Genomic DNA, 11,605 nt, shown 5'->3' on the forward strand with positions numbered 1-11,605 from the left:
TTTCAAATTATTTCATGTTACTAAATTGTGTCAGTAGATTGGACAGTTCACGATATTTTACTGTTAATTTCCTAAAATAGTCACATTTAAGAATTCTCTGAAACTGCAAAGGTTCACAAACTAATGGGGAGTGCTGAATTACTGAAAATCTCACTACATATTTAAAAGCAACATTTTATTTGCAGAGGAAAGTGTTACGCACTTTAAAGGCCTGAATACTTTCCTATGTGTCTTTTATCATCAGTTGAAAATACTGCAGCTTTATTATTTTGTTTCCAATTAAGTTCAGTCACACGCCATAGCGAGCATGTTTTCTAATATCAAGACTGGAGAATTTAAAAGATGATTGTTCACTTAACAGATTTTTCATGTAGAAGTATAACTCATGTACCTGAACAGGATCACATTTGTTACATAATGGAATAAATAACTGGAAAAACTGAATCAGTAATGCCTCACCTTTGGTGACTTTGGTGGGTCTAGCTTCTTTTTATCTGACAGTAACAGGTTGTTTGGTTTGGGTGGAGGTGGTGGAGGTCTTTTTGGAGGACGAGGTGGTGGGTAGAGGGCAGAATTTTCATACCTCCGCAGCATATAATATGCATCTTCACTGATTTCCTCAATGACTGTATGTACTGAAGGTGCCATACACTGCACTGGTTGTTGATTGAGAAGCTGAAGAGACAATGTGACTCTGTTGACTGGGATTTCCCAGTATTCTGTTGCGTTGTTAACAAAACTGACAAGAACATATGACTCTGTAATTTCTTCCTCCAATCGTAGGCCAGGCAATCCTGCCAAGATGTCCTCTTCAACTGAAAGGTCCCTAACAGAAACTTTCACATTAAAGGGCAACTGGAACTTCCCCTGTATTTCAGAAAGGTAGTACTGTTTCTTGTCATGAATTATTTCTACAAACCCTCCTTCCATGTAAACTGGCAGTAGTGCCTTCTTGTACCCATCTGCCACAATTTGTTCACAAGGCAATACTGTCATTTTCTTCTTAGTGCCTTGATAGGTCACTTCACTGATCTCAGGCTGCTGTTCTTCTTGAACCAGAAACTGATCTCCAACAAAAACTGTAGATAGTTCAGAATGTGGTGCTGTGAATGACTTTGTGGCCACAGCGTGCAACTGTTCTCCTTTACTTTTAGCAATGTCTAGGTCATATGCTGTTAGAAACTCCCTGGGTCGTCTTTTAAACTTCCCTTGGTAGCTAAAAGGAATTAGAAAGTGTCTTTTATGTAAGTCACTTCTGATTTCAGATGCTAGAATTCTCTTGCCTTGATAACCACTGTGAATTATTATTTGTTTGCCACGTTTCAAGAAGCTGTATGCAGTCTGACTTGAGTCAGACCCCTCTATTATCTCTGCAACAGTTGGCATTTGTGCAATAGGTCTTTGAATCAAATCTTGCAAAGATATACACTGTACAAAGGAGGTGATGTCATACTGATCTGTTACATCTATGACTTCCACATCAAGGTTTAATGGGATTTGTACAATGTCTTTTCTAACTGAAATAAAAAAGAAAAGAAATGAGTGTAAATTTTGCAACTCTTTTTACTCATATTAATTTTAAATTCAAAAATATGTCTTCCTGTATGTGACAGCACAATTAAATGCAAATAAGTCTAGGAATCGTATCAAATAAACTCCAAAAAGCAGAGAAACAAACTAGGAAAGAGCTGGTGCACTGAAGCAGAATTATCTGGACTGTAGGGCAAATGAAATACATTGTATCCTTTGAAAGTTCAATCCTTTAATTCAAAAATACTTGATTACATGAGTGCTTTCATCTTAAAATGAAAAACTTCATCAGTTAAAATACAAGAAACAATGAGCAGTTATCTATTGCATGCTTCCTACCTAATCACCACAGTCTTGCCACACAGATGATGAAGTCCTCTGTAAGAAGATGAAAGCACTTAATCTGACTGTATAACATTGTTTTTTATTGTATGATGGAGGAATTAAAGTTTACTGTTGTTTACTTTATGTGAGCCCTGGTTCCTTGGTGACATCATTGTGTATCTGTGTTGAGGAGGGACAGCCTTTATTGGAGCTCTGTGTGGCAAGATTGTGATTCGTTCAGTGTTTCCTGACCAGCGTTTATTTGGTTCACTAGTTCTTTCCTATTCATATCAAATCATTTACACTGGAGCATAATCTGACTGTTAACTGTATCTGATAAGTGGTTTCCTTTCCCCCAAAATAAGTCTTCATATTATCTTTGACTATGACTACAGTTAAAAACTTCTTGGTCAACCTAGTTTGCCACTTTCCCTACCTGTTCCATAAGCTATGGATCTTACTTAATCAACAATCTCTTTTTTCTCTCTTCTTTAATTCACAGCCTTATAAGCACTGCCATAGCTTTAATGCCATCTTTCTTGAATTCTTTAACGGATTATTTTTCCTACTACTACTCCAGAAAGGGTGCTCCAACCCTCCAACATAACTTTTTTGAAATAATGCTTCCTCATTTCTCTCTTGAGACAGCTACTTTGCAATGTCAAATCTTTTCATCTTGTTCTTCCTTTTTTTTTTTTAAATATGCTACCCAATAAGATTTAATGGAGTTTTCTTCATATAGTCCATCTGCCTTCATTCCCCAAGGCCCCACATATTAAGCTCTTAACCTGTCATTTTTTATGGCTTCTAAAATATTGATCAGATCTCCAGAAATACACAGATTGTTTCATGGAGTTACTAAGCAATTTTTTATATATTAAGAAAGCAACTTGTTGCTTTCTCCTGATAATGCATTTTATCATGCTTCCCAGCATTGGATACCCTTCCTTGCTGCGATATGACTATGTTACATTGCTTTCCTCATCCGATATTAGTACTGCTTCCTCTTCAGCTGTGTGCTCATTTTTTTTCCTTTTTTCCTTCCGGATGCATTGTTCTGCAGTGTTGTGCAACAAGCTTACCCTGCTATGTTAAGATCACGCCTCCGCTTTCACTAATTATTTTCTCTCTCTTTATTTGTTCACTTCCTTATATATCAATGTTCTTACATGATTTGAATAATCAGTAAACAAACAAAATGTTCTCTTCCAGAACATTTGTAATACTATTGCAAGGCAGTATATAAAGGTATTGAAAGGAAGATGGCAATTAATGACCTTTCCAATACCTCAGTAACTGCCATACATTTAGCTATTTATTTATTTTTATTAGATAATCGCAAATGTTTGACCGGGATCCATTTTTATTGGAGACCTGGAGATAACAGCCCTGTTAAATAGGTCAACTTATAGCTTATAGTGCAAGGCAAAACTAACAGCTACAGACCAGAAGAACATTCAAAGGAGAAAAACAGCATTGCAGATATTTAAAACTATTAAATATTTGCAATGCTGGCAACATTCATAAGAATAAGTACAATTTGCAAGAATTCAGGAAAAAACAACATTGGAGCAATGACTTAACAAGCAATGCCAACAGTTTAACATCAGCTTTATCAAGTGGATTCCATTTAGAAGATCCTCTGGATTTCATCACCTAGAAGATGTTTACCAGACAGTCATATTCAAGAAGTAACTTTATTTTTTAAGTTTTCAGAAGGCATTTGATATGATTTGTTGCAGTTTTATATGGAGAATGCTGGTAAAGATTTGAGATTGGATGATTTTATAGAGAAGTGCAAGTTGCAATTCATTGAGGCCCTGCCACAGATTTGTTCTATGGATTTACTTCTAAACATTCTAACTGTAAAGGTGCAAAAGGCATGGTTTTCCTTTGCCCTTTTCCTTTTTATCTTTAGAGAGTATTTGCATCCTACATAAGGTAAAATGTGCTCATTATTGGATAGTGTCTGTCATTTAAGCTACATTAACTAGAATGTGGCTCACATATGGCTGTGTTTTGTTTGCCGGGTCAATCCTTAGAGATGTATCACCTTTACAACAAACCTCTGATAAGTTCACTAGTCTGTCAGGGAAAATCAATGGTCTTCCCATTAAAAGAGGCTTGTGATGTAATAGATTGCTCATTTCATTTGCATTAAATCTCACCATGTCCATACATGCTAAGTATTCAGATTTAGAGCATTGCATGCATTCAGAAAATTCTCAAGATATTCTTTACCTGATGATATATGAATGTAATTTAGTGAACCAATTCTCTTGATACTCTCTTCCCCCAAAATGCATTGCTCAAACAACAAATTGCTCCATTGAAGCTATTTCATTTTCAATAGACCTTACAGTAGCATTAGTCCCAGAATCTCCTTCAAGAAAAGGCATCACCAGAGCTTCCAAGACTCCCAATAGCATATATCACACTCAGGCTCCTCCTGACTTGTAGAAAGAAATGATGTATTGTTACTGTTATGTAAGAAGCTCTGAATTTCTAGATGGAAGATATACAAAAAGATTACAGCAGAAATTAGAGGAAAGAAAAATATTGCAGAAGAAAAACTGTCAAAAGCTTCAAATACAAATTTGTGTTCATTAATACAACCGATTTATGAAAAGACATTATATAGACTAAGAAACCTTGGGCTGTTTGGAAAAAGAAGTCACTGAGGAAGTGAGAAAATATAAGGAACAAAATATAGAGATTTTTGAAAGGTATAAAAAAGAAATATGGATGTGGAAAATAAAGAGAGCTCTGATATGGTGCAATATTTACGCAAAGGAGAAAGCCAAATTAATCAATACAAAAAAGCAGCCCCAAAGATATTTGAAGAGAAATACATGCAAAGGCATCCAGATATGAAAAATTTCACAATAGAAAAAATAAGATCACAAAAAGGAAATGTAGAACAGAAGATTAATAAAGTAGAAGTAAAAAAAATAGAAGCTGAAGCTGTGGAATGCCTGTGAAGTGAAGGCTTTAGTGTAGAAAGTCTAACACAGGTTACATCACAGCATGACGGAACAATGAGTCCCCCAAGAGAGGAGAAACAGGAGAAGCAGCAGACATCTGAAGAAGAAATATGAACATGGGAAAGAAAAAGAGAATTAATGTGGTACAATATTTATGCAAAGAAGAAAGCAAAACTAATCAATACAAAAAGAGCAGCACCAAAGATATTGGAAGAGAAATACAGGCAAAGGCATCCGGATATGAACAATTTTACAATACAAAAAAATAAGAAAATAAAGAGGAAAACTAGAAAAGAAGATTAGTAATAGAGAAGTTAAAGAAATAGAAACTGAGATTATGGAGTACCTGTGAAGTGAAGGATTTAGTGTAGAAAATCTAACTCTGATAACACCACAAATGGATAGGGTGATGGATCCCCAAATTAAGGAGAAACCGGTGGAGCAGGAAACATCTGATCAGTTGCCATATGAAGATACTTTGGAGCCTTCCACAGGAAATTCAGTTGGAGTTGCACAGCAAGGGAAGGAACAGGAAACTCTGGCAACTCTGACGCCATCAATGTCGTAGAGTGATAGGCTAGGGAGTTCCCATATGAAAGAGCAATGGATGACACAGGATGAAACTGAAGAGTATGTAGAGGAAGATTCTCTGGAACTATCTGTAGAATGCCCGCAGAAAAAAGAGAACAAAGAATGTGCCCTCAGTTTAGAAGAAAATGATCTAACAGAAGAGTTGCTTGATCTAATAGAGATGGACAGTCACATTAAGATCAATGAAAGAAATAAACTACAGAAAGTCAATGAACCCCAAAAAGTTAGAACACAATAATTAGGATTGTTCATAGAAATTCATGCGATATAACAGAAGTAAATAGGATATATTACTGAAACAAAGTTAGGAAAAGCTCCTAATTGGAAAACCCCAGGCCCCAATGCAGTACCTAACGTCTGGCTAAAAGTATTAACATCTTTACATAAAGATTTGGCCATGAGTAAGAACTATGTATATGCATACCCTGAACAGACACCAGCCTGGTTAACAACAGGAAAAACAATACTTCTACTTAAGTTATCCTAATAACTATAGGCCAATAATTTGCCTTCTGACGACATATAAACTATACTCTGGAATTGATGCTGGCAGAGTTTATAGTAAAATAGTCATTGAAAAGAAAACTTAATCATGGCAATAGAATAAAAGGGCAACAAAAGAAAGTCATGTGGAACAAAGCATTATTTGTTGTTAAATAAAGTCATAATGGAGAACTGTAAAAAGGGGAAGAATCTAAGTACGGCATGGATAGATTACAAAAAAATAAGTTGACAGCATCCCACATTCATGGATAAAACAGTGCTTAAAAAATATATAAGATACACCCTACACTAATTGATTACATTACAGCAACCATTAAACAGTGACACCCCCCCTTTGCAGGTAAGCCATGATAAAGGACACATTATTATTCTAGGGATAAAAATTCAAAGGGGGATATTCCAGGGTGACTCTGTCACCATTGCTCTTTTGTCTTGTCCTTCTTCCATTAAGCTGTCTACTTAACAGATTAGGTCATGGCTACAATTTGGCTCCCAGAAAACAACAAAGTATAAAGACTTTTCATCCTCTTTTTGTGGACGATTTAAAACTATATAGTTCATCAGATGAGGAACTGAAAGCACAGCTGCAAGTGGTCAAAATTTTTTTAGATGATATAAGAACATTTCATCTTAATAAATGTGCAAAAGCAACCTTTAATGAAGGAAAGCTGCAGCACCAAGAAAACATCAGTTTGGGACAAGAATGTGATATGAAAGAACTTCAGCAAGAGGGAGTGTATAAATATTTGGGAAATGATGAAGGATCAACAATAAAACATGAGCAAATGGGAAAAGAACTTAGTAAGGAATATTTTAGAAGACTAAAATTAATACTGAAAATAGTGCTGTCATCTAGGAACAAAGTCTAAGTTACAAACTAATTTGCTGTTCCAGTCTTAACTTACAGTTTTGGAGTGATTAGCTGGCCCCAAAAGGTGTTGGATCGGTTTGATAAGAAAATAAGTAGGATGCTTCATGCTTATCAAATGATTTATAAAAATCAGTGTATTACCAAGACTATATATTACCCATTCTAAAGGAGGTATAGGCCTCCTTGAAGCTGATTACATATATAAATCTCCAGTCATAGGACTGCATACATATATGCTGACCTCACAAGATCAAAATGTAGTGAAAGTTTTAAAACATGAGGAGAATAAGTCTAAGATGACTTCCCTGCTTAGTTTAGCAGAAACATATCAATGTCAAGCAAGAATGGAAATCAAACCAGAAGAAGATAAAAAATCAGGCAGCAACTGAATATGCCAAAAAACAAAAGAAACATATAAGATGAGGGATCAAATGAAAAGTCAATAAATGTGGAAAATGCATAACTATAGTTGCAAGTATAGAAAACTTTTGGAATAACCTCATGTTGACCAGGAATGGTTAAGGAAAGGTGAATTTAAACCAAAAGATGAAAGGTTAATATTGGCGGCCCAAGATAGTGGACTACTTACATGTTGGTTTACAAAGTCCATTGAACACGTAGGAGAAACAAACAAATGTAGGTTTTGTAAAACAGAACTGGAAACAGTCACACATCTTGTTGCTAGTTGTAATATACTAATGGCAGAAGGACTGTAAACTAAAAGGCTTAATAATGTGGCAAGACTGTTGCATTGGGGATTGTGCAAACATTATAATATTGAAGTGGCTGAAAAACATTGTTGACAACAGACAAAACATTATAGAAAATGAAAATGTTTATATCACATGGAATCACCCATTACCAACAGTTCAAAAATAGATGCCACAAAACCAGATATAGTAGTCCATGATAAGAAGACAAAAGTAGCATTAATCATTGAAATTGCTACACCCAGTGACTATACTGTCTTATGTACAGAGAGAGAGAGAGACACAAAGTCATAAAATACCAAGATTTGCAGGCATAAATGAGGGCAATGTGGAAGGATACCCAGACAGTTCCAATAGTAGTAGGAACAACAGGTCTTATAAAAAAGAATCTACACTCATATTTAGATATGTTACCAATACATGTAACTCCATATGAACTGTAGAAGGAGTCAGTACTGGGCATATTGTGGGTGCAGAGAAGAGCACTTCTGGCAAACATCAAAGATTGAAACAACACTAATTTCATGAACTTTAATCTTACTTTGACTTTGGAATGGGGTCCATTCTACTCACGGTACTACAAACCCAAAAGACTTGGAGAAATTAAAAAAGAGAGAAACCATATTGCATTTTACCAAAACTATAAATCACCTTAGAAATAATGGCAAACTTGTGTCGGCAGGGTTTTTAGACTTACCTAAAGCATTTGATACAGTATCACATCTATATGTACTCTCTGAACTTGCTTCCATTGGACTTTCTCAGCACTCCCTTACATGGTACCTTAGCTATCTGGCTGAAAGAAAACAAGCAATCAAATGGCACCAGGATTATTCACCATTTCAAGCTGTCACCATAGGAGTGTCACAGGGCTCACTTCTTGGGCCACTCATCTTTAACATCTAGAAATAAACTCCATACTGCCACACAGCGTGCAAGCATTGTCCAATATGCCAGTGATTCATCATTAATACGTGCAGCCCAGCTCTCTCCAAACAGGAATTTACTCAAACTTCTTTCATCTCTGTACAAACCTGGCTAAAAGAATCATGCCTGCTCCTTAACCTTAACAAAACAAAATTAATGTTCTTCACCTCAAAACATGTAACAACCAAAAGAAATATTTCCTAATTACATCAACAAACAACATTAACATAAAATTAGTTACACGCAGTAAATTCCTAGGGGTTATCATTGATGAAAATTGCAAATTTAACTACCATATCTTACATACCATAAAAAGTCCAGTCAGAACCTGGGCTCTCTCTAAAGAGACAAACAATACAGTACAGACACAGCAAGGCAAACATTAACCTCAACCGACTTACTCCTAACCCTCCTTTATGCAACAACTAGCCTAACTAACCTAAATATCACTCTTGAATCCAAACTAGCCTCTTCCTGTAATAAATTGCTAAATGTGCCACTAACTCAACATGTAGAACCCACCACTCTCAAGCCTTGAGACAACTAAACTGCCTCGACCTAAGCAACGTCCTAAAACATTCACAAATAGTATTTGCATATAAATATATTTACAAGCCAGATAAATATCCCACACTAAAAAATATCTTACTACCTTACTTTCCTTCAAAGGACCTCCACTCTGTCAATGAGTTTTAATTAAAAGCAACTAAGTCTAATAACTCAGCTGGAGATTCACTTTACTCCTGCTAGGTCTCAAAAAACTGGAACACCACCCCAGAACACATCAAACTTGCTGACAAACTGTCACACTTTAACAGCCCGCTCAAACTGCATCTCAATAAATGCTGGTCATGCTCACGCTCGTACCAGGCCGATTCTCCAGTATCACAGCATTTCTTCCATCTTTCCTCCCCATATTAACCAACTCCCTTTCTAATCATACACACCTCTTTCTTTCTCCTTTTTCACACTTTACCTGATTTTTTCTAACTTCTTATCTCCTCTACCATACTCTAAACTCTAGTTATACTCTCAAAATGTCTGTACTTCCTTGCAATGCCTACCTAGATACATCCTTATTACAACAATGTTTTAACTTTTAAGGTATACACCCACTTACTACCTGTGGGAATTTAGAGCTACCAGAACCATATACACTTATACATATTTATGCAAATGCTTTACTGTATGTAACTGTCTTGTAACCATGTTTTTTCTGCAAAATCTAATTGTTGTTTTTCTGAGAACTATCTATATTCTGAGAACTGTCTAGTGTCACTATAAATGTACTGTGATGGAGCTTTTCTCCCCAGGCCTCCACTAAAAATGGGCTTTGCCCAGTCAGCCTTTCCTGGTCAACAAGGACAAATAAATAATAAATAAATAAATTGCAGCACATTCCTCACACAAAGTTACAGAAATCACATTAGCAAACTTTCAATGAAAAAAATTCTAAAATAAAATACTTTTTCCCTTTTAATAATACACTGTTAGCCTGCATGTAGTATATCCATATAGTAGTTACAATCACCATCCTAAGGATTCATTAAAATCCTACTGCATCACATTAAGGGACATAGTAAAAAGGGCCTGTTAATGCAATGCAGTATTCTGTAATCTATAGACATGATGACTGCAATGAGGAAATACAGCATTACTGGTTAACTTGCATGTGTATAAATCACAGTTGACTACTGCAAAGTGCTGTAGTTTACTGTGAAGGGTACATCGTGTTGGCACAGGCATTCCCCCCTCTCTGTCACTCATCTACAAGCACAAGTATACATTTAAACACAAACACACACACAGACACAAACACACACCGCAGTCAAATATCTATCTCTAAGTTGTCTGAATATCCTCTAGGTCTTCTTTTCTTGTTCTAGGCCATCATGGTAGTTGCAGTCACACATGTCATGTCATATCCTTAGGCCTGTGGTATATTGTACTTCCTCCCTCCCTTACATCACTGTATTGAGTGTCATTAAGGCACTCACAAACCTACCATAACCCCTACCCTCCTTCTGCTACATCCCAGGCAGGCACACATGCAGTCCCCTGCTTGCAAACACACATACACTTTCTAGCCATACCCTATCACTAAACTCCCTGGTACTTACCTCTGCTGCAATGGCTGAACATGCAGTACCATGATGTGGTAGGAATGGAAATACTAATCTACATGGCCAGGCGATTCCATGCATTGCTCTGCACTTAGATGCCTTCTGGAGACAGTGCCTGTGGAGAGATCACATGGCTATTTAGCATACGCCTGACCCCAAACTGCCTCATTAGCATATAGCACAATAATGGGAACAGACCCATGTGGTGCTGCATCTGAATTTGAAAAGGTTACCGCAAAGTGTACACATTGTCTGCACTTTGTGGTAACCTTTACGAATTTGGTCCAGATCATCTCATCTCACCTTTCATTATAGCCTTTTCTTAGCCCAGTCTTTTATTGCTCTGCCTTTCCTGTAAACAAATTCAGGTTAGTCTCTCAATGCTTCTGTTTTGAAAGGCTCTTAACAATTTCTAGTTATTACAGATAATATTTCTAAAGCCTTCACTATCAAGAGAATTCTGTAATTTCATGCCTCTAATCTTACTGCTGTAATCAATATTTGTCTCATTGCTCCAAGTAACCTCAGTGTATATGCATGTCTTGCATTTTCCATTCCTTTATTTCATTATTCCCCTGATGCCATCATCCACGTCAGCTTCAGGATACCCTTTCATCAAAAATGTTTCTTTCAATGGCTTAGTTTCATGTTTAGACTTATCATCACATGTTAGTCTGCTGATTCAAATCATCTGACTTAGCAACATTCTTCTTCAGTCATGTTGGATGCCAGCTGTTGTTCATAGGTTCATAGTTATATACTAGGCTAACAACCACCAGGGGATTTATAAGCTAGCTACGCTATCCAACTCAGTTGTGTACCTCTGTATCATGGGCATTTATTAGGAGATGATATGTTAGTTAGGAAGTTTCTAGAGGTTATGTGGGAGTATGTAGGTCTGGGCATTACTGTCTGCCTCTGACTATCAGAGACACTGGGACAAGACCTAGGGTGAATTTCTGATTTCCCATCCATTGGTCAAAGTTACACTTAAGTAGGGTTGGGGATGTACTATGCTTTACATGGATGGGGAGCCTGTTC

At 36.5% G+C, this 11,605-nt stretch overlaps 1 protein-coding gene across 1 annotated transcript in view; it reads right to left on the bottom strand.

Annotated features, from left to right (window-relative positions):
• Positions 1-444: 444 nt before the first annotated feature.
• THEMIS (thymocyte selection associated) overlaps positions 445-11,605 on the bottom strand; it is a 250,897-nt gene continuing 239,736 nt past the window's right edge. The window contains exon 4 of the mRNA XM_044064159.1: positions 445-1,517. Coding sequence (XP_043920094.1) covers positions 445-1,517 — 1,073 coding nt within the window. The remainder of the gene's footprint in view (positions 1,518-11,605) is intronic.

This window comes from Protopterus annectens, chromosome 1.part0 (genome assembly GCF_019279795.1).
Source record: "Protopterus annectens isolate FY-2018-M chromosome 1.part0, PAN1.0, whole genome shotgun sequence".
Lineage (NCBI taxonomy): Eukaryota > Metazoa > Chordata > Ceratodontiformes > Protopteridae > Protopterus > Protopterus annectens.